Consider the following 27,578-nt stretch of genomic DNA (forward strand, 5'->3'; position numbering starts at 1 on the left):
ACACAAGGCACAGGGAGCTGCCTTTGCCCACCCTGCAGCCCTCCCAGCCTGGTTCCCCCCCAGCACTTGGGGCAGGTCAGCTCCAAACCTCCTTCATTAGGCAAGAACAAGAGCTCCAAGATCCCCGTGACACTGCAGGAACACATGTTTTCCACTACAGCCCTGCATGTGAGATCTCCCTTGGGACAAAGCTCACTGCTGCTTTTCCTCTTGCCTTAAATATCTTTGCAGAAGGCTGCCAGAGAGTGAAAGAAATTTCTAGAAGAAAAGCACCTCTGGTTCATATCTCAGAATGTAAATGAGCAAAACCACAACATGAAGTTTCCCAAAACACAGCATTTTGCTGTCAACATTTGCTTTTCCAAGCAGAGGCACCACTTTCTGTTCACTCTCCAGCCCTGGAGGGCACTGAGGCTCTGCTGGCACAGGAGCAACCCACAAGCAGCAGCCCAGCCACCATGGCATCATTTCGGGATATAGAGCACACACTTAAAAGCTTATTTGGATTTCTGCATGCATTTAATTACTTTGCTTAGCTGGAACTGCTGCAAATGAAGGAATCATTATTCTAAAAAATAAACAAGGGCAGCTGCACATCCCTGCAAATTTTCCATTGAAAAACACTCATGACTCCTAAGGAGGGAAAAGCAAGATTCTCCTCCAAAAGACTCTTATCTGGTCTCAGTTTACTCTTTTTGCCCCAGTCCTGAAGGGAGTTCCCATGGAGCACAGACATGGTTCAGGGTCATGGTGATGTTCAACCACACTCTGTGTTTCATGTGGAAACACTCTGACAACACTGAGAAACCAAAACCCTCTGGTGCAATATGTGTTGAACACCCCAGTGCTGTTTGGCACTGAAGGCCAATCCTGAGTGCTGCTCATCCCAAGGCTTCCCCGACCCTCACTCAGCAGTTTCTGAATCAGGCTTTGCTTCTTCCCTTCCCTGGGTGTTATCTGAAGACCCCTGCAGCTCTGGGGTGGGATAGGTACACAGGGGGTTCCAACTCCTGCATCCCAGCACAGCCCTTGGCTGGAACATCCCTCAGGTTCCCACACCCAGCTGGGCCCATGGGAGCTCTCTGCCCCTTGACCAGCACTTCTCCAGGGAAGTTATGTTTTGCCTCAGCACCAGCAACTTCCTTCTTCCTTTCACTTCCACCTTTTATCATATTTTAAAAAATATTAAAAATGTTTCTTTAGAAAATGACAGATGAGTTTTTGTTCCCATCATCTCAGCACTCCTCATTTCCCCATCTTTCAGCTGCTCTCCTCTTCATCCCTGGGCACCCCTTGAAGGCTGAAGCATTAGCATCTTGCTCCCCTTGGTGGAATAATTGGCAGCACTCACTCTCACATCACTGGATAAGGCACAGTGACAAATCCATGGGGAAAAATATCCCCAAAGCATCACTGAATCAAAGCAAGGGATTACAATCCCTACTGATCAACTCAGACAGCTCAGCTACTGATCAAATCCATCTGTGTATCCCTCTCTGAACACAGAGGGGTGAGAAGTCAGTCTGGAGCAGGGAAAGGGAGGGCATTAAGAGCTCTCAAGAGATTCCTCCATGAGCTGTAATCTGGAGACACCAAAATCCTGGGGAGCTGCCAAGCAGCCTGTGGGAAGGCACCCTGTGCTGGCTTCCCAGGGTGTAGGATCCCAGGGAAATGACAGAGCCAACACACAGGGAGAGCAGCCCCACCATCCACAGCACTGTGGGGGCTGCTGCTGGCACCCCACAGCAGCTCAGATGATGGAACAGGCAGCAGGAGCAAGGCAGGGAGCACTGCCAAAGGACCAGGGAGAATAAACAATGGAGAGAGCAAAAGGGAATTGGGTTAAAAGGACAATGAACCTCTATCTGCTGGAAACTGCCAGGACTCATAAACCTGGTGACCCCCCAAAAGCAAGTCTAGCAAAGCCAGGCCATACAAAAAAGCACAAAGGAGACCATCACCCCATCACCACACATCCTAATACCGGCCCAGGAAGCAAGGAGTGAAAAGCCAGGGCTGTATTCCCAGGAGATGAACACTGTTGTCTCAGCAGATGGGATTGCTCATGGTTATTTAGCTCATCTAAGCAGTTTTCCCTACTCCTGTCTATTCAAGTGGTTTGATTTTGCAATGAAACAATCAATTAATCACCACCCCAAATGCCAGAAAGCTACAAGCAAGGGGCAGTCACCTAGATGAGGAGCAGGCCTACTTTCCACCCTTCTAAGTTGTGAAGACTTTATATCCTTTAGTTATGAAGCATCAAGGAAGAAAGAAAAAAAAAAACAACCAGCAGATTTGAAGTGTCTTTCCCTCTTTCTCAGGCTTTAGAAGGCATAGTAATTAATTAGTTTAACAGCAAGAAGCTAAGCCTCCCCCAAAATCCAATCCCCTGATACAACTATTCTGCCTTGGGCTGCTGGGATTTGGTGGCTGAAAGTGTTCCCCTTCTCCTCCTCAGCCTTGAACACCACGACTGTATGATGCCATAAAAATAACAAAGGAGAATGAGGGGGGTGGGGGTAGTGAAGAAGAGAAATAAAAGAAGAGATAAAAGACGAGCTGGACATTTTTTACACATTTGAGTTATACAGATGACTCCAAGCATGTGGGATTTCAGTTTGGGCTTTTAATAGAACTATCAGGGTATTTCTCTGCCAGAGCAACCAAAACAATCTGAGTCTTTTGTGTTCTGCACTTGACCCCCTCTTTCTCTTTTTTTGCCTCATACTCCTGGGTTTCACCAAGGTAATAAGTACCAGGGAGCAGATCCAAAGCTGGCAGCACAGAATGTGGCACTGAGCCCCAGCTGCCAGCAGAGGTGGCTGAGCATCCAAAGGGAGGGATGTGCACGGCTGCCCTGTGCTCCTTGGAGAGTGACAGTCACTGCTCATGAAAGCAGCAGCAAAAAATGTTGCCAGGCAAGGATCAGAGAGGGGAAATGCTTTTCTATTCCACTCAAGTAACTATTAGACCTGTTAATGTTGATCCAGCCAAATCTGATTCCCCTCCTTCCCAGTGCTCAGGTTTGACCACCTGGTGCCATCACAGGCAATTCAAACCAAACAAAAACCCAACCAAGCACTGTCATCACTTTTCATATCTATATTTTTGATTTTATTTTTAGGGTTTTTTTTTTAAAAAAATCATTATTAAAAATTAATCATTTACGGGATTGCTTCAGCCAGGGAGAGGGAGAACTCTCATTTCAAATCTCATGAACAAAATGCAGCACAGTTATAAACCCATAGGCACAAAGAAAAAGACCTCAGTTAAAAAAACATACAATACTTCAGACTGTAGACTATAACTATGCAATTTTCTCAATTTCAATAGAGAGAATTTTGTTAAAAGCCTGAAATTCAGCATTTCATTGAAGACTTTTAAAATCCAAAGGAAGGAGGAAGGACGTGATTGTTTAAAAAAAATAAAAGGCCCTTGGATGTACTTATCAAGCCCCAAACAGGGTATAAAATAGAAAGTTGGTAAATAATTTTATTAAAAATGAAACAAAACAAAATTGAAACAAACAAAAAAAACTCAAAACATTTCCTTGTTCTGGGAACTTTAAAGTCAAAACCAAATAAAAATGGTCTTAAAATATATACATATATATGGCTTTTCATTTTTCCTATCCATTTCATTGCAAACAAAAATAAATTTAAGGGTGGTATTTGGTTTTTAAAAATGGTTCTGTCCTTCTCTTCGGCTGCCAGCCAGAGTGGATGGGATGGAGGCACTGACTTGTGGCTGTTCACGATGAGCTCAGGATCCCCCTGAGTTCTCCTTCATCCTCGCCAGTATCCGGGAGTAGACGGGTGCTGCCAAGGAGAAGAGCAAGTTGGGTGGGGCAGACACAAACCATCCCCCTGCCCCTCTCCTGCCAGCCGTGCTAGAGCAGGAGAAACCTCTCTTTAAGGGGTGGGGGAACACAATGGGAATTAGAAATGAGCTGGAGAAGTTGTTTTACCTAGTCGAGGATTCCTCTGAGAAACCTGCATGGAAAGAAAACACAGGGTTTGCATAAATGCAACAAATCTCCAACAGCCATAAGAACAGCTTGTATGTCAATACATCTATCCTTAGTCTCCAAAACTATGGATGAGTGACTCTTCCTTATTGGAAGCTGATATATAATATTACCATGCCAAGGTTACATTCACAGTGTGCTGAAAACTGAAGCTTTGTGTTGCAAAATGTATTATTTCTTGTATTATTAAAGCATGCAAGAAGAGAGGATGGATCATCCCATGAAACACATACACTCACTTTCCTTGGAAATCAGCATATGAATGTGACATGATCTTTCAATCATTATTACCAAAATGTGATTTTGGCAGTTTTACAGTGAGAGATTTTTCCCTTTTACCTTGGATAATGCAGACGCCTGTTTGAAGATTTCTAATGCGGGATCTGCAGGCTCGTCACCTCTTTCTTGTGGCCTTGAAGCTAAGGGTGGGACATTGAAAGCACTGAAATACTTGTCAGAGCATGCAGGCTGCTTCCTTCCACTGTTTTCTGCTGAAAATCCCACAACGGACTAATCCCTCCTCACCAAAATGAAGCAATTGCCCAGTGTCCCCAGGCCCTCCCAAAGCAGTTTTGCTATAAAAGGGTTGCTCTGGACATTTCTCACCAAGGACCTACCCTGTGGCTGTAAGACAGAATTCACAGCATAAATGACACCATTTGTGGCCATGATATCACTTTCAGCAACAGGCTCTTTGTTGATATGTATTACGTTGTTTTTCTGTTCAGTAAAAGAAAAAAAAAAAGTAGAAGATGAGAATCTTCTGTCATTTCCAATGTTATTAAAAAAACACCTCACTTTGTATTGATTCATTTACTGGATGGCTGAAGACATTTTCATTCCTCTTGCCAATTAAGGAGAATATAAAGACAAATTATAGCCTGAGCAGTTTGTCCTGGAATGGCTGGCAGGCTTTGAAAGTCCTCAGTGTAACTGGCTGGGAATGCTGTTCCATGGCAGCAGAGCACATCCACCAGCACCCTGCCAGGCTGTGGAGATGGGATCAGGAGAGGGAAGAGCAGGGCTGGACATGGGAAGAGTCCAGCATGCACGCTGGCCAGTTCAATACACCTGGAAACACAGTCCCTTCCATTTTTGTCCTGTGTTTTCTTATGCATAGAGTGGGCTGTAATAGCTTATTTTCTGAAATGATTTTTCTACTCAATGGAGGATCCTACATTCCTTTAATATAGTGTAGAGTTTGTGAAATTAAATTATATATCTAAATAAACTCTGCTGCGCTAAGGGAGCCCACGCAGAGATCATTTTCATTACACAAAAAGATATTTTAGCTGAACAAGCTATTCATTTCATTTATTTATGTTTTCCCCCCATGACTCAGGGTTAAATTTACAACAGCTCCTGCAAGTCATTTACAACTGGTCTTCTGGGGAGAAAGCTGAAGCAAACCACATTTCATTCTTCCAGCTTGCTGGACTGAACACATGGCAACCCATGTACCTCCAGTACAACCCAGAAACACTGGTGGGACTGTGCTGGGGTTCCCACACCAGCCAAATGAGCACAGACATGCTGTGGTGCGTGACATGGACAGCCCTGCTGACCACAGAAGCCCATCTGAGGTGACTCACCATGCTGACTTCCAGTTTATCTCCCTGCATGGATTTCAGCCTCACCAGGGCATTGACCGCGCCGCTCACCAGGATCTCGTCAGCCACGTGGAACTTGAGGATGTTGGCGAGCTCCTTGGCGTTACCTGGGGGAAGGAAACCTTTACATCTGCAAACCAACATCAGCATTTGTTTCCCATATTTCACGTGCTGCAATGGAATTACCTGGAAAACACCATCATTTTCTGAAAGTGCAAAGAAACAATGTAAAATCGAAAAACCAAACCAAACCTGAAAACCAGGCAGAAGGACCTGGTTAGGGCATTGAGGCCATTCCTGCCCGGGCAGGTCGGGCTCCCAAGTCCAGAAGGACACTCTGCCAGTGTCACACCTTGGAACCTACCAAGCCTGCCCTACACATGAATCCTCTCTTGCTTCGGGTTTCATCCCTCATTCTCTCACTGTGCCAAGTGAGAAACTGCTTCTCAGAATCAACCTGCTTCTCTTGCTGCTTTCACTTCCCAGGGAAGTCTGGGACGGGGTGGGGAAAGACCCATGTGAAATAAGGAAGTAGACAGGGAATTCTGGTATTTTCAAATGTCACCAAGGCCAGTGTCACATGGCAACAATCCTCACAGCTGGGTAGGAAGGGGAAAAGTATGGGAGAAGTGACACAAATGTCTCATGGACTGATGCCCTGATACCACCCCACTGAGTCTGTACTCATACAGCTGTGCTTTGAAACAGATTTTAGGAAGATAAGGTGTTTTCCTTGCACCATCTGTTTTCCAGAACAGGTGGTGATGTACAGAGTGCAGGCCAGTAGCGCTTCTCTATCTTCTCCTTCAGAAGACACAGGGCCACTGACAAGCCCCACAGACAGACAGGGTCACTGACAAGCCCCACAGACAGACAGGGTCATTGACAAGCCCCACAGACAGACAGGGTCACTGACAAGCCCCACAGACAGACAGGGTCATTGGCAAGCCCCACAGACAGACAGGGTCATTGACAAGCCCCACAGACAGACAGGGTCATTGACAAACCCCACAGACAGACAGGGTCATTGACAAACCCCACAGACAGCTAGTGCAAAGGTGGCCTCCACCCACAGAGCAGCTCCCTCAGAAAGGGGGACTTTTTCTTTCAGTGCTTTCAAAGATTATATGCAAGCTTTTTCCATGATGGTTTTCCTAGGGTGGCCCCAGTTCACTCTGCACATCCTCACCAGCACAATCCACTTCTTCATCAGAGGCATAAGCTAAACATTTGTGTGAGAAAAGAACATCTGAAGTGTCTGCATCTTGGAATCTTCATTCCTGCAGCCATTTACAATGGCTGCAAAACACTTCTGAAATATTTATATATGAAGCATAAGACTGGACTGATATTACTGGATCCTCATCCCTGCACTTAAAAGGATAACCAGCTACCATGGGCAGATGCTTCTCAAATAATGATGTCAATGTTTGGCTGGGTTTTAATGACAAGAAGCCATTCCATTCAAATACCTGACATTGTTTCCAACCACAACCAGTTTTCAACATGAACAAAATAAAAGATCATGCTGCTTATCCAGAAGGGAGTTATTAAACATTCCTATGCTCTTTTCCACAGCCAGCATGCTTGCCCTTGCTTTTCAGGATACTGGTGTTCATCTGAGCTAGAATGGTACATTGTTGGCTTCCCAGGATTAGAATCTCCTGCTTTGTCCATGTACATGGAAAAAGAGAAACACCCTCAGCCTTTTTATTACTTAAATTTCATACAGTGTAACTTGAGGCTATATGTGGATCATGCCTTCTCTTTGCAAAACTTACTGCAGACACTCTGATCCTGTGTGGTCAAGAGTCACATCCTCATTTCTTTCATCCTTGAAAAAGGCAGAGGCCTCACTGGTTCTTTTAGAAATATCCAGGAGTTACCTCGCTTAGACCACCAGCACAGCCAAATTAAGTCACAGTGAGTTTGTGACACACACTACAAACATGTCTTCCAAAAACACAGGCACTACAAACTGCTCTAGGGGAATTCAGTGCCACTCTGTGCATCCTCAGCTTTCTGCTCATACAACTCTGTTGGGTAGGACAGAGCTAAAGAATGAGATGCAGCAGAGAAACTTGGCCATTCCTCCCAATATCACAGCAGTCACACACAGCAGCTCATCACCTCAGTGTTCTGGAGATGCTCACCCATCAGTTTGTTGAGTTCCCCCTGGGGCATGGCTCGGAAAGCTTCATTTGTTGGAGCAAACACTGTGAAGGTTCCTGGCCTGTTCAGGTTCTCTGTCAGACCTGCAGACTGGATTGCAGCCACCAGCGTACTGCAAAGCAAACATGCATCAAATGCTTCACTGCAAACCACTTCATTGGTCAGCTGCATGCTGGGCTCAGGAGAGAGCTGGGCAGTTACAATTGTGAAATCCTGCTGGGGTCCAGCAAATCAAATAATCAAAATGGGGATTAGGGAGGAAATGAGCTGGTGAGAACATCTGAGAAATGGCAAAGCAAGCTGGGAGTGCTGACTCCCTGGGGACCAGATGGTAAGGGGAGTCAGAGAGGTCTGGCTACAGTGGATCTGAAGGGCAGAGATGTCTTCAGAGCCAGATTCTTATGGGATTAAGGGAACCACTTACTCTTGGCTCATAGTTGATTGAGGGTTATTTGAAGTTTCACTCCCTATAATTTAGAGAGGGACCATGGTTTTGGATGATCTTTCTATGCTAAAAAAACAGATACATTGTCATGACTACGACCCATAATAAATAGAAACTGCTTTGGAGGCTCTTCTGCTCCTAACTGGCACCTGGGAAGAGCAGAAAGGTCACCTGAAGCGATGGTCAGCCTTGAGAACATCCATCACTGAGCCAGTTGGGGGAGTCAACATTTTGTCCACACTAAACAGGGTCCCAAACCTTCCCCTCTTGTCATGGGCAGCAATGCAGGCGTTTTCAATGCAAAGGTTCTGCAAACACAATCACAGAGAAGACTTCATTAGAATGTGCTTCAGAAGAGAGATGTTGATGCTTTCCACAATGCTCATTTCCACTTTTTACACTGTAAAAATTGCTGTAACATCAGAACACTGAGCATCACTCAGCCCCATGGAGCACAGCACACGGGAAGGACTCACATTGCGGTACACAAAAACTCTCAGTTCCCTGTCCCCCAGAGTCTGCAGCTTCTGTCCATGATACAGATATTTAGAGGAGAGCTGGTCTTTAAGGATGTGGTTCAGGAGCAAGTTTCTCATGTTGCTGTCAATAACAGGGAGTCCATCTGCAGGAAAAAGTATGGAAAGAACCAGTGACTCACTTAAAATGGCATTTGAGACACTAAAAACTATTCAAATACAGAGCATTACCCACATCAGTTTTAAACTGCAAACCTAGATGCCACTGCCTTGAGGCATTTGAGAGAGGATTTGCATACTTGTGAACTGAAACTTGGCTGTTTGAAGGAGATCTGTAGCCCAAAGTGATGGAAGAAAGGGATTTAATCCCTGGTTTACCTTTGAATACATTATTCACTGGGGCAAGGAGGGTCACTTGCTCACTGCCAGTTAGATGAGAACTGAGACCAGCTTGTCTGAAAAGGTCTGTAGACCTGGAAACCTCAGATTCTTGTGCCAACTCAAACACCGTCTTTGCTGAAAAGAAAAGCAACACATAGTAACTTTGCATTAAAGGTTATCCACTCATCACTACGCCCTCTAAATCCAGGATTTCCTTGGCAAAATAGACAAAAGAAAGGCAACAGAAAGAACACTGCAGAGTGGCACCAGTACCTGAGTCTGGGATCAGCAGCTCATTAACAAAATGAACAACGCCGTTGGTTGCCAGGACATCCTTGTTGGCAATGATGGGCCTCCCATTGAGGGTCAGCTCTTCCCCACTGCAGCCCACATCCAAGGTGGTTCCTTCCAGAGTTTCCATGGTCAGGCCAGCAATGATGGCCTCAGCACACATGGCTGACTTCAGGATGTGATGGTTCAGCAGGTCTGTGAGAGAGGAGAGTGTCTTAGTGAGCTGTAAAAACCAGCAATGAAAGCATTGCAGCTTTCAGGGATCCTGTTCAATGGCCAGGGTGTACTCCATAAAATGCAGTCATTTTAAAGTGAGCTGATATTAATTACACAGCCTGTAAAAAAAATTCCTAAAAAGAGTCACTTATTATACACTTTTTGCCAACTTCAAAAGACTTCATGTGGGTACTCAACTCACTTGTCAGGGGAGGTTACATTGATTAGATATTACTTTTCTTGCATCTTGCTGGATCAATAAAAATCACCACTGCATAAAGTGCTAAAAGAGAAGGCTGAAAAGGGACTGATTCAGCTCCCTCATCCATATCTGGATGCCACTCCTACAACCGAAGGGAGCTGGGCTGTCCAGCTAAAGAAGATGTACTCTGTCACATCTGTTTACTGCAGCTGTTGTCAGAGCGTATCCAACAAGGAGCTGTTGACTTGTCTTTAAGAAAAAATTTAGAAGAGCTGAAAAATACTCTTCAGTCTCCCAATGGCCTCAGTAAACAAGCACTTACCCCTCAGGGCTTCTGGGTCTCCCAGGATCCTGTTCAGTGTTTCTCGTGGGATCTTCTCAAAGGCTTCGTTGGTCGGAGCCAGGAGTGTGTACTGGCCTTCGCTTTCCAGCAAGCTGCTGAGGTCAGATGCAGCCACAGCAGTCTTCAGAGAAATAAGGAGAGAAGGAAAAAACACATTCAGACACAACACAAAGGTCAGAAACTGTCCAGGGACATACTACAGGCCAGACTTATTAAGGCTTTTATAATTTCAGAGGACTTAGAAAAAAATCCTGAATAGTTTCATTCAGCACTTTTGTCCCCTTATAGATTTGACCCATGGTTCTCTGGTGTTCCAGAAATCTGAGTACAAGAGCCTTTTTTTTTGGCAAGACTGAGAGCTAGCTCAAATACCCAGATATGCCTGGAAAGGCTCACAGCAATTCCAGTGAATAATTCAAATCAGAACCCACAGCTGGCTAACTGCAAATTCCCTGTGCATTTTCCTTAATTTGGCAAATATTAAGGCAGATAAATTAGGACGCATCAAAGTGGAACAGTTAATGTCTCCTAACACTAAAATTCCCCTACAAGAGTGAGTAGACAGACTCAGTCTCTTTTCTGAGAAGCCATAGAAGAGTAACAATTATTGTCATAAAACCCTACTTGGACTGATACCAAACACTTCCCTTCCTAAATCAAAAGGAGCCACATTGATACGAAGATTTCATCAGCAGCTCCAGGGTCACAGCCCAAGACACTGGCAAAAGCTCTTCAGGACAGTTCACTGGGAGTGGGATGACTGAGCATCTTTAATGAGAGCTGGAGCAGCCATGTGTTGACTCACCCGAAGGGTTTCCAGGCTGTCCTCGGTCTCAATGATCTGCTGGATGGTGTTGGTGGTGGTGGCAATGACTTTGTCGATGACATGAACCACTCCATTGGTGGCGTGGTGGTCGGCTTTCAACAGCCTGGCACAGTTCACAGTCACAATCTGCAGAGGAAAAGACCCATGGGCTGTTACGTGCACTAAAAGAAGGTGAAGCAGCCTCTGCTGCTTTTCTATTTCTATTTCATATGCAGCAAGCACTTTATTGAATCAGCAAGAGCAGAAATTTGATTTCCTTAAAAGACACACCAAAACTGAGAGTGTTCTATAAAGAATGTTTGAAATACTTCATGTTTAAAGAGCTCTGAAAATCATTAGTGGTTTTGTTTACCCTCAAGACTAAGAAACTAAGCCAGAACCAATACTTGGGCAAGCAGAGTTATACAGAAGCGTGGGCACAACAGCATTGAGGAAACCAACTGCTTAAAAATATTCTTCTCAATGAAGAATATCTTTCTCCCCCTTCATAATATGTATCTTAAATCAACAGCTGTCAACCTAAGCAGGTTGTTGGAGTCCCAGGACAGTGCAGAAACTACAAGGCAGCTGAAAAGGAAGCCTGCTGTGGGTAGGTTTAATCTAAGACCTTCTTTACTGTGGGTGATCATGCATTGGAGCAAGTTTCCCTGGGAGGGTGTGGGGTCTCCCTCAATGGAAACATCCAGAACCACATGGACACAATGCTGTGTCATGTGCTCTGGGCAGGAACACATGGCACACGCTCCCCCAGCGGGGAGGCTGGCCAGGGTGAGCCACTGTGGTCCCTTCCAGCCTGAGCCTGTGTGGCTCTGTGAATGCCTCACCCCGTTGGGATAGTGGTGGATCTGGATGGGCAGGTTCTGGTACATGGAGTTCAGCGTGGTGCCGTGTTTCAGATCATCTGTGAGGACCCGTTTGTCCACCATGTGGTAGCGGAGGGCATTGAGCAGCTCAATGTTTACGTTGCTCACTAAGGAATCCAGAGTTTCCTGAAGATCAGAAAAATCAATTTTTCAGTACTGAGAGCAATTAGGCATCTGTTAGAGAGTACAGGAGGTCTGGCTGCACCCAGGGTGCTCCCAAGGTGGAGGTGTGGGCATGAATATTAAGTGATTCATTCAGCCTCACACCATTTGTATAAATTAAGAGCTCAACTTCCTCAAAGCTTTATCTTTTGCCTTACAACAGCAGCCAAGAGCTCTGGCAGGCAGTCCTTGGCACACAAAGGGATGACTGCAGCTCCAGAGTGGGATCATTGCACTGAAATGAGCAGTAAGGCAAAAGGGCCACTGACAAATACACTAAAAGACCTTTCCCAATAGCAGCATCCTTGCCCAAGGGGCTCTGCTGGGGTATTTGGACAGAGACTTGGCAGTGGGGAGACCCATAAATATTCCCCTTCCCTGCCCTAGGAGTTGTTCACAGGGATACTCGACTGGGATGGGAGCACTGGCAGAACAGCAGTGACCACTTCAGGAGTGGAAAAATCACAGGACATGGAAAGAGAAAATCAAAATCAATGTAAAGGAAATGTATATCTAATTGAGCATGAGACACACTCTGGGAATTACTGAGGCTCCAGGTGGGAATGGCTATTTGTTCAAATTAAGAACAACCAGAATGGTGATGTAAAGGTCAACGAAACTGGTAAGGGATGGGAAGCTTCTTGCTGCAGGTCTCATTTTAAACTCTAATGGTAACATGCAGGGAAAACTGAATGAGGGGATTTCTACATCCACATCTCTCTAGTGATGGGATCCTTCAGAAGCAAAGCTCTGGAGCTGATGGACCAGCATAGTGATAACCATCCTGGAAATCCACAGCCCTTCCTTTGTGAGTGCTATGTCTATCCTGCCAGACCCCTGCAGAGCTGGATCTCCACTAGGGAAAATCAGAGGAAGAGGAGAAAGCAGAGGGATTATCTTACAGCAGACAAGGATGCCCAGGCCTCATTACTGGGAGCAAAAATTGTAAAACTTCCAGGTCCTTCAATTTCTGGCCTTAGGTTGGAGCGGTCGGAGTAGAGCTGTGTGGTGGCAGACCCAACCACTCCCAAGGTTTCATAGATGTTGGAAAGTGGCAGAGCTGAAAGGAAAGAAGGTTAAGTTCCCAAACACATTCCTCCTTCTGACTGAATTAAAGCACAGCTGGTGAGAACACCTGGGGAAATGAAGCACATCAGGGATTGGTGTCTGTTCAATAATTTGATAATAAATAATCATAGCCTGACTGCTTCACCCTCAATTACACCAGTATAATCCAGGATCTACTGTATTCTTGCAAGTTTGTCTGGACTTATTGTGTATTTATACAAATGTGATTTAGGCAAGCTTCCACCCAATCCTGTTTGTATTCAGGCTTTTGGGATTTGGTGTTGGACACTGCTCATCTCAGTGTCCACTGACCACGTGCATCAGCCCATGTGGTTAACTTGGAGGCATCAGACTTTCGTGGAAGTGTTCTGAAAGCAAAAGCAGAATATGGATTTCTTCAATGAGCTCAGTTTATTTCACCCTATCCCCCTAAATATCAACTGTATTTTCTCCTAAATAAAATTTTGATAACCCCATGCTTGCCAAGATGTTCAAGGCCAGGTTGGACAGGGCTTGGAGTAACCTGGTCTAGTGGAAGGGGCAGGGGGTTGGAACCAGATGATCTTTAAGGTTCCTTCCAATCCAAACCATGCTATGAATCTATGAAAATAAAATTGAGAAGAGATTGGCAGAACTGTCTATTACTCTATCATTCCTTTGCACTGAATTTCCAATAACAGATATATTACTTTCTGGAATAAATAGTTCCCTATGGCCTTCCCATGCCTGATTAAGTTCAATTACATCCAAGGTTCTAAGTTGTCTGGAACATTTAGCATGCTTTGGAGCTGATCTGACCCTTGGCTGATGCTCCACCGAGTCCATTTTGACTTGTTCATGGCAATATTGTGCACAAACTGCAAAAATCAAATCCACTTTGAGCAATTTTCTAACATTTCCCTTTACTAGGCAGCTGTGTAATTTTAAGAAGCCTAAAAAACGCCAAACATATTTTTACCAGCTGGGCAGCCTTTTTCTCCAGGAACTTTTTCATATCCAGGACAGCACTCGTAACTGATTACTCTGGAATAAGAGATAGATAAGGCAGGTTAGCCAACAGTGCTTCACAGCTTTTTCTCTATTTGCTACAGTTCTGGGTCCATCCATATTTGGGGATGTTTCCAAGCAGACTCTTCATTAGAAACACAGACTTCAACAAAAGACTAACCATACTTTTATCTCCTTCATGGCTGCATGTTGCCAATTTCTTCACAGAACAAACACAGACAATTTCTTTTCAAAGCCATGCTTTCCAGGAGACTTTTTACGAACAGTAGATGGAAACCAATTCCACAGTCCCAACAAGACTGCTAGTGCTGGTTCATCTGGGCACATTTCCCATGGGATTTGGGGATCTCCTTGGCTGACTGCTGCTGTCACATCTCATCGCTGTTCAGGCAATACCTGTGACTCCACTGTGGCTGTTTGACCAAACCAGCCAAATGTTTCCCTCTCATTTCACCCTGGTTTTGTCCACCACCAGAAATTACTTGCTTACTTATGGCAAAACCCACAAGACAGAGCAGGAGGGAAAGGAGAGCCCTGTTCTCAGATATGTACATTGGCACGAGGACTTGGGAAAAGCCCTACAAGGAGAAACTTGAGCAGTGGGGCATCCACAGGCCCACGGCACAGCTGTGTCCATCTGAGCACCCTCAGAGCTGCACTTCCTTCTGGCTGGCACCACTTTCCCTCAGTAAAACCAGAGGGTCAGAGGCACCATCCCAGGCTGTCCTGCTGATCTGCAGACCCTAAATAAAGCAAGAGTTGCCTGAAAACTTCATCCATCATCTGCAGCTCAATGGGAAACAATCATCTGACTCTCAGAAGTGGCCATTTGAGGGAACACGGCTTGATATTAAGAGGGAGAAGAAAAAAAAAAAAAAAGAAAAAAGGAAAGGGGAAAAAAAAATCATTCCAGAAGTTATTTTTCCCAGGGGATTCTTTCACCTATTGCCCTATGCTTGGTGTGAAAGTAACAAGGCCACCTGATTGATGGGCTGAGAGAGCCAGGGAATAGGTGTTCTTCCCAAGGACAAGCATTTCCTCTGTGCTCCCAGCTGTATTTAAGACAAGTAGGATGCTGTATGGCCAAGGGTCAGCACACTCAAAGAGAGAGGAAAATCCTCCAGCTTCAGATATTTGTCATCATTTTAAAACTGTTAACAAACAGTGGAAATGCCTGGGGTTTAATAGGGAATTCTTCAGGGTAATTAAGAGCCAGAAAGTGAAACAAATACCTGCTTTTCTGTGACAGAAGCAAATAAATTCTGTGTCACGGTTTCCTAAGAGAATTACAAAGCAAACCCAGACTGATTGTCTAGACATTATATATTCCATGTGGGAAAGAGTTTGCCTAAAGCAACCCCTTCCTTTGACTACTGGAGATCTTAACACCCTGCTGCTCCGCTTTCCCAGCCCCCCTGTCTTGTGTTCATTGGAAACACACACTTTCTTCCCCCACCACTTCCCTCCCCTACCTTCAATTTTGCTTTTTTTCACCCTAGAAACTAAATCCAGTCTAGACAGTTCCCTTGGTTCAGACCTGTAATCAAAGATGAAGACTGATTAAAGAGAAATCATTCCAAAGTGCTGACGAAGGCTTTAAAAGCCTTACTTATAGATCAGTTGGAGATTAATGAGCTGCTCCAAAAGGGCAGGATGTGGATGCACACAGCCTGTGGCACGCTGGCTCAGAGCTGGCCCTGCCCACCCCCCAGGTGCCTGCCAGGACGGGAGGGCACTGGGAAGGGATGTAGATTCCTGGTCAAGTGGAAGGTGTCCCTGCCCATAGCAGGGGGCTGGAACTGGATGGTGCTTCAAGTCCCTTCCCAGCCAAACCATTCTGTGATTCCATGATTGCACCACCTGCTTTCCATTGGGCTTGTGGGCATCTCCAGCAGGAAGGGAAGCGCAGGGCAAGAAGCACCAAGGTAGAAACGGGGCCAGCTCCCCTTGGGCAGGGACTCCCTCAAGTCCCCTGACTCACTCTCCCACTGAAGGTGGCCTTCAGCATCACCTGGTATGCATCTGGCACATCTTGAGCACTGGCAAACTGCTGCAAAGGGCCAGGTGAACACAGAGGTGCTCAGCCAAGGGCTGGCACCTACAAGGAGCCAGAGATGAGGGTTATAAAACACAGCTCCAGCTCCAGGCATTTGGCTTCCCATGGCTGGTGGACCAGGTGGAAACAAAAGAGCACCCAGCCCACCCAAAGGCACCATTCCAGGGGTTGCTCAGGGGTGGCCCCAGGGCATGTCCCCAGCTGGTCCTGCAGCCACCTCCAGCTCTCAGAGAGGAGCAGCAGAGCCATGGCTGAAGGATGCTCTGCATCCCAGTGCTGCCCTGCACATCCATGGAGAGGGAGGCTGCTCCTGGCAGCTCCAGCTGGGTCAGAGCCACAGTCTGCTGCCCAGGCAGGAGTTCTTCCCTTGAACACCCCCCAGCCACTGCTCCACACTGTGGGTTCTGCACAAAAGCCTTTGGAATTGCCCTGTCCATCCCTGTTTCTGCTGTCTGCCACAGCCCATCCAGCGGGACACAGCGGATACCAGCGATGTGGGTTAGATCAGCTCTGCCCTCACACAAAGAGCATTTGTCACCCACTCTGCAACGCCTTGACCACAATTTCCTGACCTCCTCATTGAGTCATTACAAGTCAAATCTACAGTTTTTTAGCCTCTGGTTTTGAAACACTATTTCTTTAATGTCTATCTACGTCTGCCTGCAGAAGCAAGCTCCTTTAGTTTAGGCTTTTATTAGTCATTGTTCTACTGCTGTTGCATTCTTAGGAGCTGAAATTAAATTTTAAGTGCATTTTTCAAGGTAATAAAAATAAGCTCAGGAATATATTAATGAAAAAAAAAAATCCATTTGTAATAATTTCCTGTAATAAAGCCCATATGTTTTGTTTTTGTACAATAAGTGCCAATATTTTTTTTCTAAACTGAGAAACTACATCACACATGAAAAAAAGAAAGTTAATTTAAAAGGGGGAAAAAAGAAGAAATCTATTAATGGGCTATTCCTCAAAAAATAATCAAAACCAAAATGTATGAGTTTTCAGTCTCAAGACAAAACACTACGTGGGGATGTGTTCCATTGCAACCCCAATTCTGGAAGAATGAGTCCAGTGAACAAGGAAGGAGAAAAATATAAAATACACAGGCAAAATGATGAAAATATAGCCTGAATATACAATTTATTTGACTCTGGAATAACCAACAGTGGAAAGTTACCTAATTACCAAAACACTTTTGTCTCAGAGCTCCTTGAAATCAAGGCAGTGTCAGATTTCTTGCCAACTATCTTATCTCACTTCATCAGCAATAATAAAAATTCTACATAAATACTCTACCTAATTTCTCTGTAACTGTGTGAGCCAATACTTCAGCAGAGAAAAACAAATTAAAAAAAAAAATAAAAAGTGAAGCAGATAAAGAGGTAGGAGTCTTCTGCTGCATGAATTAAAATTTCCACTGTGCACAACAATCCCAGTGGAGTTACTGCACCCCTGTGGGTCAGGAAACGCCTCTCAAGCACCAAATCTCCAAAGCCCCCAGGGTCTCCTCACCGAGGTGTAACCTGTGTGTCTGTGTCACGGAGAGCTCAGCAGGGCACCTGCTGCTCCCCAGGTGACTGAGCCCTCCCAGCCTGCAGCAGCAGCCCAAAGGTGAGGCACACAGTGCCCACACTACACACCAAGCACATCTGGGTTTTTCAGCCTGCCTTTCCTCGCTGCTCCAGTCACTCTAAGCCTCCTGATGCAGGATGTGATCATTCCACAAGGAGTGAAGTTATGCTACAGGCTTGCAGCAACCTTTCTGCCTTCCTTGCTGAGGGATGAATTTCTCTGCTCTGAGCCAGCTCTGCTCAGCTTTGCTCCTTGGCAGTTCCTGCTCTCTTGTGACCTCCCTCCCCACTACCTGTTTGAAACAGTGCTCAGAGCAGGAAAAGGAAAGGAAACAAAGCAGTTAAAACTATTTTCCTAGAGCCAGCCATTTTCACACATACAGCTTGTGGCACCACTGGCCCTCTGAGTAAATGGAGAGAAAAAAGCCAGATGAAATGTGAAGTAGTGAGATGGGTCAAGTGTCTCCTCCCCAGGACTGCTGTTCTCAGGTGGGAAAAACCTGGGAGGAAGAGAAAATGACCAGGCTTATGCTGCTCCACCAATCCCCCAGAGCTGATGGAGGGGATCCCACTGCACGTGAGAGGAACATGCACACAGCTTTAGGAGAGGACTGCTGACTGCAGATCACAAGCAAAGGCTGGATCCACCCAGTGATGATAAATGTGCCAAATCCTGGTTTTTCTTTTCTAGGATTTAAGGGCATTCTCAAAACCTCTCAGGGACCAGCTCAGTCCAACAGGAGGGGCCAGTTTGGAGGTTCATGCTGAGCATCATTGGCTGTGCCCACCTGATCTCCTGGGCTCTGACACCTGAGCACGGCACAGCATCAGACTCCTGACACTGCTGCAAGAATTTGACTGCTACAGCATAATGCATCATGTCCTTTATAGCCCAAATGACTCCTGATTGCTTCCATATGCCAGGCACAGCACATCCAGTGGGAGCCATCACAAGCAAACATTTGTAATCAGAGCTGTCCCAGGGTCCCCTGGAAAATCTGAGTCAAGGCACGTGTCTTTTGTTCTGCACCAGCACTGCTAAAGGAGAAAGCAGGGCCCAGGCTCAGGAATGACTGCAAGGAGAGAAGACAATAACACCCATTGAGGAGATGATGTAAAGCAAAGAATAGTGAGGGAATTCTGTGGATAATGGAAAGATTACCTCATAGGTTAGCAGGCAGGTTAATGGTCTGTGTGCTTTTCTCTCAGTGATGCATCACTGGGTGAGACACTTGGGTAAAAGCAGAGAAAATGAGCTAGAAGAGATCACCCCATCTCCTCAAATGAAATCATGAAATACTGCCAGATGCCAGTTATTTCACCTCCTCCTCGAGATAAGAGGATGAGTTTGTCTGTGCCAAATACAGCTGCACACTTGGTTTACATAAGGTTAGTTTCTCACTTGCTGCAGAGCTAAAGAAATCCATGGCTGGACTGCTTTACCTTTCAGTGACCACAGCAACTCTCTCACATCCACAGCTGAGCCGTGTTTTCTTTGGTGACATGCTAAGCTACTCTGTTATCAGAAAAGGCAATGATGAGACCATGTTGCTGTGCCATAAACCTTCCTATTTTATGTCAAGAAGCACCATTATTCAGCCAAGATGACAGCCTGAACTCTAATCACCCAAGCTAAGCCTTCCCAAAATTTTGTTTGTAGAATTAAGGGGAGGGGGTCTGGTTGCTTGTTTTTACAGTATTGTGCCACCTTTTTTTTCTTCTGTAAAGGCAACTGGACATAAGGAAAACAATGGTACATGCACTCTGAATGGTACAGCGAGCAATACATCCTCCTGAGGTACAGAACTTTTCTCCTTAGAGTAAATTCATGGGAAGTACAATGCCTAGAGCTGTGCACAGCCATGACTCCTGGTTTGCTTCCCTCCTCCCCACACCACCACCCACACATGAATCCCCACAGCCAGGTGTCACAGCTAAACCAACAATGGCAACCCAAACCTGCAGTGAACAACAGCATGTTGCTATAGATCTAATTACAATTTACACTGGGCCATAAGGGAAACAAATGAGATTTTTTTTTCTCTCTGTTCTTTACCCTGAAGATCCAGGATGAAACGTGGCCCACAGCTCTGATCCCACAGCTGGGACTGCTCAGGGAATCTTTGCACTGACCCTGGGTGTTGGGATGGTCTGTGCTGTGGGCCAGCAAGCGTGTCTAAAAGCCCAGTCTGGACTACAGCAAGGAAAAAGATTCTCCACTCCTGCACTCCTTCTCCACAGCCTGGCAGATAGTCAAGCATGCATAGCCTTAATTATCTGCTGACTGTATCTTTCAAAAGAATGTCCTGAGGCTGGTCACACAGATTCTTCATGCAACAGCTACTTGAATATTATTGTTTGCAATTCTAGATGTGGAATTGGCCTGCAAGTCTGATTAACTTTCCTGGTGGAGTCAGAGACTGTTGGCTGAAGCTGACACCTCTTTCCTTTTATTTGTTTTCCCTTCCAAAGCAAACAGATGGAGATGAATTTTACATTCTCTCCAATATCCATCAGCTCTGAGCTGCCTTTTTTTCCCCTGTTTTTTTATTTCTTAAATCTAGGCAGCGTTGAGCCTATCGTGGAGACAGTACTAGAAAACATCTGGCACACACTTCATTACAGCACAGGGAGATATATAAGTATACATAGAAATGCAATTAGAATGAACCACCATGGTTTATATCTACATGGCACTTTTAATTCTTAAAATCAAAGTGTTTTAGAAAAACAAGTATTTCTTAGTGGGTAAAACAGTTTTTAACACAGACACCCATGACACACACACACACCATGAGCTCTGACATCCCTCACCTGCCGTCTGCTTCTGCCACCCAGCACCCACCTCCACCACGGGGTCTTTGGGCAGACCCTGTCTGGCACTCAGGGACTTACGTGGACTTCCCGCAGATCTTCCTCTGGTACCACTGCTTGCAGTTGGTGAAATATTTCCTGTTGGTGCCAATCAGCTTCTGCACCGCGCACACGTTGGGGCTGCAGGGAATGACAGAGCAGAAGAGGGTCCTGTGAGCCTCCCTCCTTGCAATGCTGACCCCAGCGTGGAGCCAGACCCCAGCTGACAGTGCCTGAAAAGCCCTGCTGGGATGGCAAGGGAGGAAGCCTTGAGAGCTGCAAGTCAGCATGCTCAATTTAGACCTACAACAACTACCATGAAGTGGAAGAAGCAGTGAAAGAGACCTCTCTTGACTCTGCCAGAGCATCTCTTTCTTCACTGAGTGCAAATTCTTGATTTTTTTCCATGTTCCACTGCTCACCAAAATATAAAGAAATCAAGTAAAAATACTTTGGTCAGGATTTCCATGGTGAGCAGCTACTTCAAAACTCAGCTAAAACCCAAGAAAGTTATGCAATAATACAAATCCTTGCAAAAGAAATTAATATTCTATTGTCTAGGACATAGAAAAGATAAGGCAGATATTCATCAGCCTACAGACTTGCACCAAGCCCAGAATTTTGGCTGTATGATAGACTCAGCAATTTCTGGACATGAATGCCAGGCTGAATGAAGGGAAAAGGAGCAGTGGCACTGCCCTCCCCTGTTTCAACACATCAGATATGGCAGCACAGATCAAGAGGGGCTGTCATCAGCCCATAAGGTACCGAGAGTTCCTGTTGAGCCAAAAAACCTGGTGGTTGATGTTCCACGTGTGAGTAACCCTGCTGAGAGCCCACTGCAGCCCTGAAGCTTTCTAAGAAGTGGTTTCACCGTGAGCAGAGATGTGGTCAAGCTGGAGCTGGGAGTTTCCTTGCTGCTGGTTTGGTCAGCACAGCATTTCCCTGCTCTGCCTGGCTCACCATCTCTGTGGTTTGTGGCCAGCAGGCCTGGCCACGTGTGTAGGCAAAACATGGTCAAGCACAAAATGTATGATTTATGGATCTGGGTTGCAAGGCCATCAGCTGTCTCTGGGCTTGACCAGAGGTGTAGCAAATGCTCAGTCAAGCTGAGGATGCTTAGCCCAGCTGAGGCTGGATTCCCAACACCACCACCACGTCCCAGTTGCAGCAGCATCACCAAAAGTATGCATGGTATTGGCTGTCAAGCAGATGAAAGGAAAACAAATAATTAAGCAAAACACATAAATCATCACTTCAGCCTGTCAGAAATGCTCTGTGCTCTCCAAGGCAGAGCTTTCATTCGCACAAACCAAACTCGGAATGGGGTCTGGAGATGCTCTTGTGCAGGTCGTGTTGATCAGCTGAGGAGAACAGCCTGTGTCCCGCTGCGTTTGACCGAGGCACTGCCCGCTTGCCCCCCAGTATGAACAAAAGCAGAGTTTGCAGCCCAGCCACCAAGTCCTCCTGCGGCCGTGCTCGCTTTTCAGCGGCACCCCAGAGCAGCCAGCCTGCCATCATTAGCATGAATTAACCTGAGGGTCTCCCCTAGCCCAGCTGACCGCAGTGCCAACCTCTGCGGGAGCCTGGCTCGCCTTCAATGAGCCTTTGTTGGTGCTGCTGCTGCGGGCAGCTTCCCACCCTGCGTGTCCCAGGCACCTCCATCCTGCCTCGAGGGGAAAGAGAGGACCTGTGGGACCTGGGGAGACTCGGCTGAACGTTTCCCTCACTGCTGCCACGTCCAGTAATGCTCGTTTGTTTCTTCATGAAAGGATTTCATTCAGTTTCTGTGTATAAGACAAGGAACAAGGAGCAAGAACCTACTGAAAAAAAAAGTTAGGAATCACAAAACCAAACTTTCAGCTGGTGCAAACTGGCCCAGACTCAGCAACTTCCAAGCCAAATCATCACTTAGAGAGACGTCTGTGCTCTCTGACTCAGCCCACCTTGGCCACCCGGCCCCGCCGTGCCAAAATATGGTTCCAATTACATCGAAATTCCAAACCTTGCCTCAATTTAAGCATCTGGCTGACGGCAGTGGACAATCCCTCTAATATTCATCTTGACAAGCCTGGCTACTGAAGGACTTGTTTGATCACTTCCCCCGCATCCCCAGGAGCAGCCTGCCAAGAAAACCCTTGTGCCTCCAGGACAGTATTGAACTGCCTTGCTCCCTCCTCTCTGCCTGGGACTCTTTGGGGCTGCTCCTCCCTCCCTGACTGATGGGGGAAAACCTCTTTCCAGTTTTTCCTCAGCATGGAAAAATCCCTGCTCAGGACTGTTATCAATGATTCCCACAGGCACGCTGTAGTAGCAGCTCCCCGCATTGCATGTTCTGGTTCCTTGCCCAGTCTGGCTTAAAATGAATTTGTCAACACTCTTCCCTCTCCTCGTTGGAGTTCATCACCTCTGCCATGCCGTTCCCAGCCAGCCACGCTGACTCCAGGATAAAACTGCCTATTGTTCCCCTTCAGCCAAAGCCTTTTGCTTGGCAGCAGCAGCTGGGAGCTGCTGGGACAGGGGCTGCCCTTGGGAAGAGGCTGAGAAAAGCAGGACCTCATGTACAGCCTCAGATACCTGCAATGGCTGTAGCCATGGTGCTCCCCAGCATCACTGTGCTGGGTGGGTTTGGGAAGAGCACTTCTACATTTTCATCTTCTAATGTTTATGTTCCTCATGCACTTTCCAGCTCCTCTCACTGACATGAGCTGGTTCATTTTAAAAAAAGTTAATTAAGACGTACAAGTTTTGCCGTAGAGCCAAGCTCTGCCTCCCAACTCGCTCTCGGCTCAATAGGGGCATTGATGGTGTGGGGGATGCTCACAGCAAAGGGTGGCAGTCCTGCTTGTACATCCCTCTGGAGCTGGCTCCTGCAAGCAACACAACATGCCCCACATCCAGAATGTTTTTGGCTGGCTTTGTGTTGCCGTATCTCTTTGGCACATCATTAATCAATGCTCAAAATTCCATGTACAATCAAAAGTTAGTTTGGTATAAACCACTCCTCCATCACAATGCGAGCAGTGAGTAAAGAACTGTGGCTCAGCTACACTGGGTTATCTCAACTCACATGGAATTCTGGCATTCCAGTTCCTTGTGTCTTCCAAAGATCTCAGGCACCAGAGTGGACTGCAGTCACATCTTACCCAGCACCTCTGTTCATTGTGCAGGGACTAACATAACAAACCTCTCTCTGCAGAGGCGAGTGCACTGCTTTACATCAGGACTGCTCTAACTTATCCAGCCTGAGCAAACTTCAGTCTCAGGGCTATCAGCAGAACTATTCACTTAGTTTCACATCTCACAGAGATGGTGGAAAAGATTCACTGTATTTCTACATAAATCACTGCAATTCCGACATTATTGACATATTACAAATAGGTATCAGCTCAGAATTTGCCTCTTGGATTGTGCCCCTGATCAGACATACAAACAACATGTCCCTTGTCATAGATCCTGACCTGGATCCCTGCCAGAGAATGTATCAAATTGCAATATTTAAACCTTGGGAGTTTTTTTTATTTAAAGCATTTCATGACCCTGCTTCCAACAACACACTTAAACAGAAGCTTCAACTCGATCACTGTCACCAGCCTGAGAGATGGAAGCCAGCTGAAAGGTCCTTTCACCATTCCTAACTCTTAATAAATTTTAAAAACAGTGGGAACAACTATTAACATTGGGTTAGTTTTCTGCCTGTTAATGAAGACTCAAAGTGCTCACTCTGTAAGAAGCTGTGTATCAAGCAAGACAGGTCTACATGCATTTTTTCATAGGCCTTATCTTGTAAGGTTTATGAGTAAATAAAAACTCATAAATACTTATGAGTAAATAAGTGGTAATTTTTATCAAGAAAAGTTCCAAGACTAACTGGGGTTTCCAGTCAAAGAATAAGTTGGTGCTGACTCCACAGAGAAAGTTGAAGGGATTTTCCTTTTTTCTCCTACAAATTAATGAAAATGAGAATTCTTTCCACAAAAACTTGAATGGCTCAAAATCTACGGAGTTTTATCCCTTCTTTTCTTAACAGGGATAAACTGGTAAAGAAGCACCGAAGGGTCTGAAGTGACATGTGCAATACTAAGTTTCGTGATGGAAAGATGAAAGTTGCCGGGGGATGGCAGAAGCGCGATCAGCGCTCCCGAGAGCTCCGCACAAAGGCGCCGCGGGACCCGCGCATCCCCCGCTCCCGACGGCACTGGGGCAAACGCAGGGGAAAAAAGCCTTTCAAAGAGTTTTCCCCCTCCCTGTCTCCCCGCGGCTTACCCGTGCTGCCTGCCGCGGAGCCGGCTGTGCTGCAGGACCTGCTGGTACGGGGACTTGGCGGCGGCGGCGAGCCCGAGCGCCAGCAGCAGCAGCGGCAGCGGCAGCGCCATGGCCGGGACGGGCCGGGCCGGCCCCGCAGCCCCGTTAAATGCGGCCGGCCGGGGGCGGGAGGAGGGAGGGAGGGAGGGGAGGGAGGGGAGCGAGGCCGCCCCCCGCCAAGGGTATCCATCCGTCCCTCCGTCCGCCCACCCGCCCTTCCATCCCTCCGGCTTTCCGCACATCGCTCCGGCCGTGCCCCGAGACCCGCCGCGGCGGGGGGAGAAGCAGACAGGGGTGTTCCCCAGAACAGCGTTTCATCTCCGATTTCTTCTTCAGGCGGACTTTTCCCCTCCATCCTCCCCCCTCGTCGGGACTCAGAGCACTGCCGCGCTCCGGGGTCCCACCGACCCCAGCCCCTTCCCGATGTCCCTGCCCGGGGCTGTCCCGGTTCAGCACTGCCCTGTCACCCCGCTGCCTCCCCGGGAACCCGCAGGGTCTCCTGCTGCCCACCCACTCCCAGCCACCTCCAGCACTGCCAGGGGCCACCCTTGGCAGGAGGTTGCTTGTTGCATTTATACCAAAGCCAATGAAAGCAGGGGGTCTTAGGCCAGGAAAGTTGGGGGTGTTCAATCTGGAGAAGCTTCAGAGAGATCTTGGAGACCCTAACAGTACCTAAACAGGGCTTACAAAAAGAAAAGAGAGCAACTTTTTATATGGGTAGATAGTGTTAGGACAAAGAGAAGAATGGTTTTAAACTAAAAGGGGAGAGATTTAGATTTGGTATCAGGAAGAAATTCTTCCTGAGGCCCTGGCACAGGGTGCCCAGAGAAGCTGTGGCTGCCCCATCTCTGGAATTGTTCAGGGCCAGGCTGGATGGGGCTTGGAGCAACCTGGGATAGTGAAAGGCGTTGGAACAAAAGGGGTTGGAACAAGATGAGCTTGTAAGTTCCTTCCAAACCAAACCTCTCTGTGATTCTAAGATTCACTGCAGCATCCCAGTGTTTGTAAAGGATTTGCTCTGATTGGACTGACATCAAAGTTGAAGGGCTCTTTCCTCCCTAAATCTGCCTGGGAAGCAAAAGGGGTCCTTTGTGTCCACTTGCCCTAAGGGGCAGATCTGTGCAAAATCCTCCTGTGGCTTTGCAGACTGGGCAGTGGCCAGCAAGGGCAGCTGCTCAGCAAAGGATGGGAATTGAAATGTGTCCAGTGAGCAGCCACTGAGCCAAAGAGAGAAAGTCTTTAGCAATATTAAGCACTTTAAATTTACAAAGATTTTTTTTTTCCCCACAGTAAATAAATCTGATCTGCATTTTATCCATTAATGCTTATTGGATAAAACACATTAAACCATTCCTCAGTCAGGTTTCCTCTACCCAGGGATTTGTTTCATTACTTCCTCCAAGTAGGTAAATCACAAAATCTTACCTGGCTCATGACTCCAGAGTAAAAGAAACGGAGGTCTCAGATCTCTCTGAGGAAAAGGTGATGTTTTAAACCCTCTTGAGTATGGCATGAGAGCCTCAGCTTCACCTCTATAAAATGGAGGCAATTTTAGGAACCTCCAGTTCTCTGTTTAAAAGAGAGACACGATCTATGCTCTGCCCAGAAAGGGGTGACTTGGTTCCCTGGCTCTGGGCAAAGATTTTCAGCTGTGAAGCCTGATCTGATGGTTGTGCATTTTTCTAGGCTGGATTTAGACCCCTTGGTCTAACTCCTCCTCCACCAGCTATTGCAATTTTTTGCCAGAGGAAGGCTTAAAACTCTTAAAAAATAGAATGAAAAGCGGAGGGAAATCAAGCAAAGGCATTGCCAGCTGCTGAGTTCTCTGAGAACAGCAGCCAATTGCAATTTCTCCGTGAAGAACATCAAAGGTCCCACACTGTGGCAGAGCCAAGCCCCTGGGTGTAGGCTCCTGCCTTGCCCCCACGTGCTAGACTGCTGTTTTGGGAATAACACAGTCCCTTTCACTCACAAAGCTGGTTTATAGATGTATGAACTTCTCTCCCAGACACCCCAAGGAGCAGGAACACCGGATCCTCGGAAGAGCATCTTTCCCTAGGAGCACAGGGCTGTCTGTCCTCACATGAGCTCACCAGGACCACCGTGCTCCTATTACAACCTTCCAGAATGAGGGTTGATGTCCTTGAGACAGCAGACCCTGCACTGTGTCCAGCAGAAGTTTGTTGAACCCAGAATTTTGGAAATTAACTTGACAAGGATTTTTCCCAGTGAAATGTTTCCCTGGAGATGAAGCCAACAGGGAGTGAGGATGGACAGCCAGCTGAAAGGGGCCAGGGTGAGTGAGGGGAGGGATGGGACAGCCCCAGTGCCACGCTGTGCCCAGCACTGACACGTCCTGGGTCCCCCCAGTCACATGCAGGCAAATTCACTGGCTTTATCTACCACTGCTGGTTTACTTCCTCCCCACCCCTCCCTCCTGGTCCAGCTGCCCCTTCGTTCTTCTTCAGTGCATCTTTATTCATTATTCCTCTCCAACAGGACTTTCTGTACTAAGTTTTTAATTAGCTTCTAGAATCTGTTTGAGAGCAGTTCAAGTGTTGCAAAGAAATATTTAAAGATACTTGGCTATCAGACTGTGACAAACCCATTTGTGAATAACCAGTGCTTTGATTTGCACTTGTTTTAACCTCTGCTTCCAGACGGATGTTTAGTTTGAAATTAAATCCACGGGCACTGGACTCT

The 27,578-nt window shown here is 46.6% G+C and overlaps 1 protein-coding gene across 1 annotated transcript; it reads right to left on the reverse strand.

Moving 5' to 3' along the window:
* Positions 1 to 2,609: 2,609 nt before the first annotated feature.
* Positions 2,610 to 25,004, reverse strand: TGFBI (transforming growth factor beta induced). The gene is made up of 17 exons (XM_015642264.1): positions 24,837 to 25,004; positions 20,613 to 20,711; positions 14,044 to 14,108; positions 12,920 to 13,077; positions 11,817 to 11,981; positions 10,972 to 11,118; positions 10,146 to 10,287; positions 9,388 to 9,600; positions 9,112 to 9,249; positions 8,734 to 8,879; positions 8,429 to 8,565; positions 7,794 to 7,924; positions 5,623 to 5,747; positions 4,648 to 4,750; positions 4,370 to 4,449; positions 3,971 to 3,995; positions 2,610 to 3,821 (listed from the first exon to the last, which is right to left on the reverse strand). The coding sequence occupies exons 1-17, from the start codon at positions 24,944 to 24,946 to the stop codon at positions 3,766 to 3,768; spliced, it is 2,040 nt and encodes a 679-aa protein (XP_015497750.1). The 5' UTR covers positions 24,947 to 25,004; the 3' UTR covers positions 2,610 to 3,765.
* Positions 25,005 to 27,578: the final 2,574 nt, after the last annotated feature.

The sequence above is a fragment of the Parus major genome, chromosome 13, assembly GCF_001522545.3.
Source record: "Parus major isolate Abel chromosome 13, Parus_major1.1, whole genome shotgun sequence".
In the NCBI taxonomy this organism is placed as follows: Eukaryota; Metazoa; Chordata; class Aves; order Passeriformes; family Paridae; genus Parus; species Parus major.

Excerpts from the sequence above, each read along its gene's own strand:
- TGFBI (XM_015642264.1), bottom strand. The coding sequence starts at position 24,946 with ATGGCGCTGCCGCTGCCGCTGCTGCTGCTGGCGCTCGGGCTCGCCGCC. Across the intron at positions 13,078-14,043 it reads AGAAAAAGGCTGCCCAGCTG|CTCTGCCACTTTCCAACATC; the intron begins GTAAAAATATGT and ends CTTTCCTTTCAG. Across the intron at positions 4,450-4,647 it reads TTCTGTCTTACAGCCACAGG|CTTCAAGGCCACAAGAAAGA; the intron begins GTAGGTCCTTGG and ends TCCCACCCTTAG.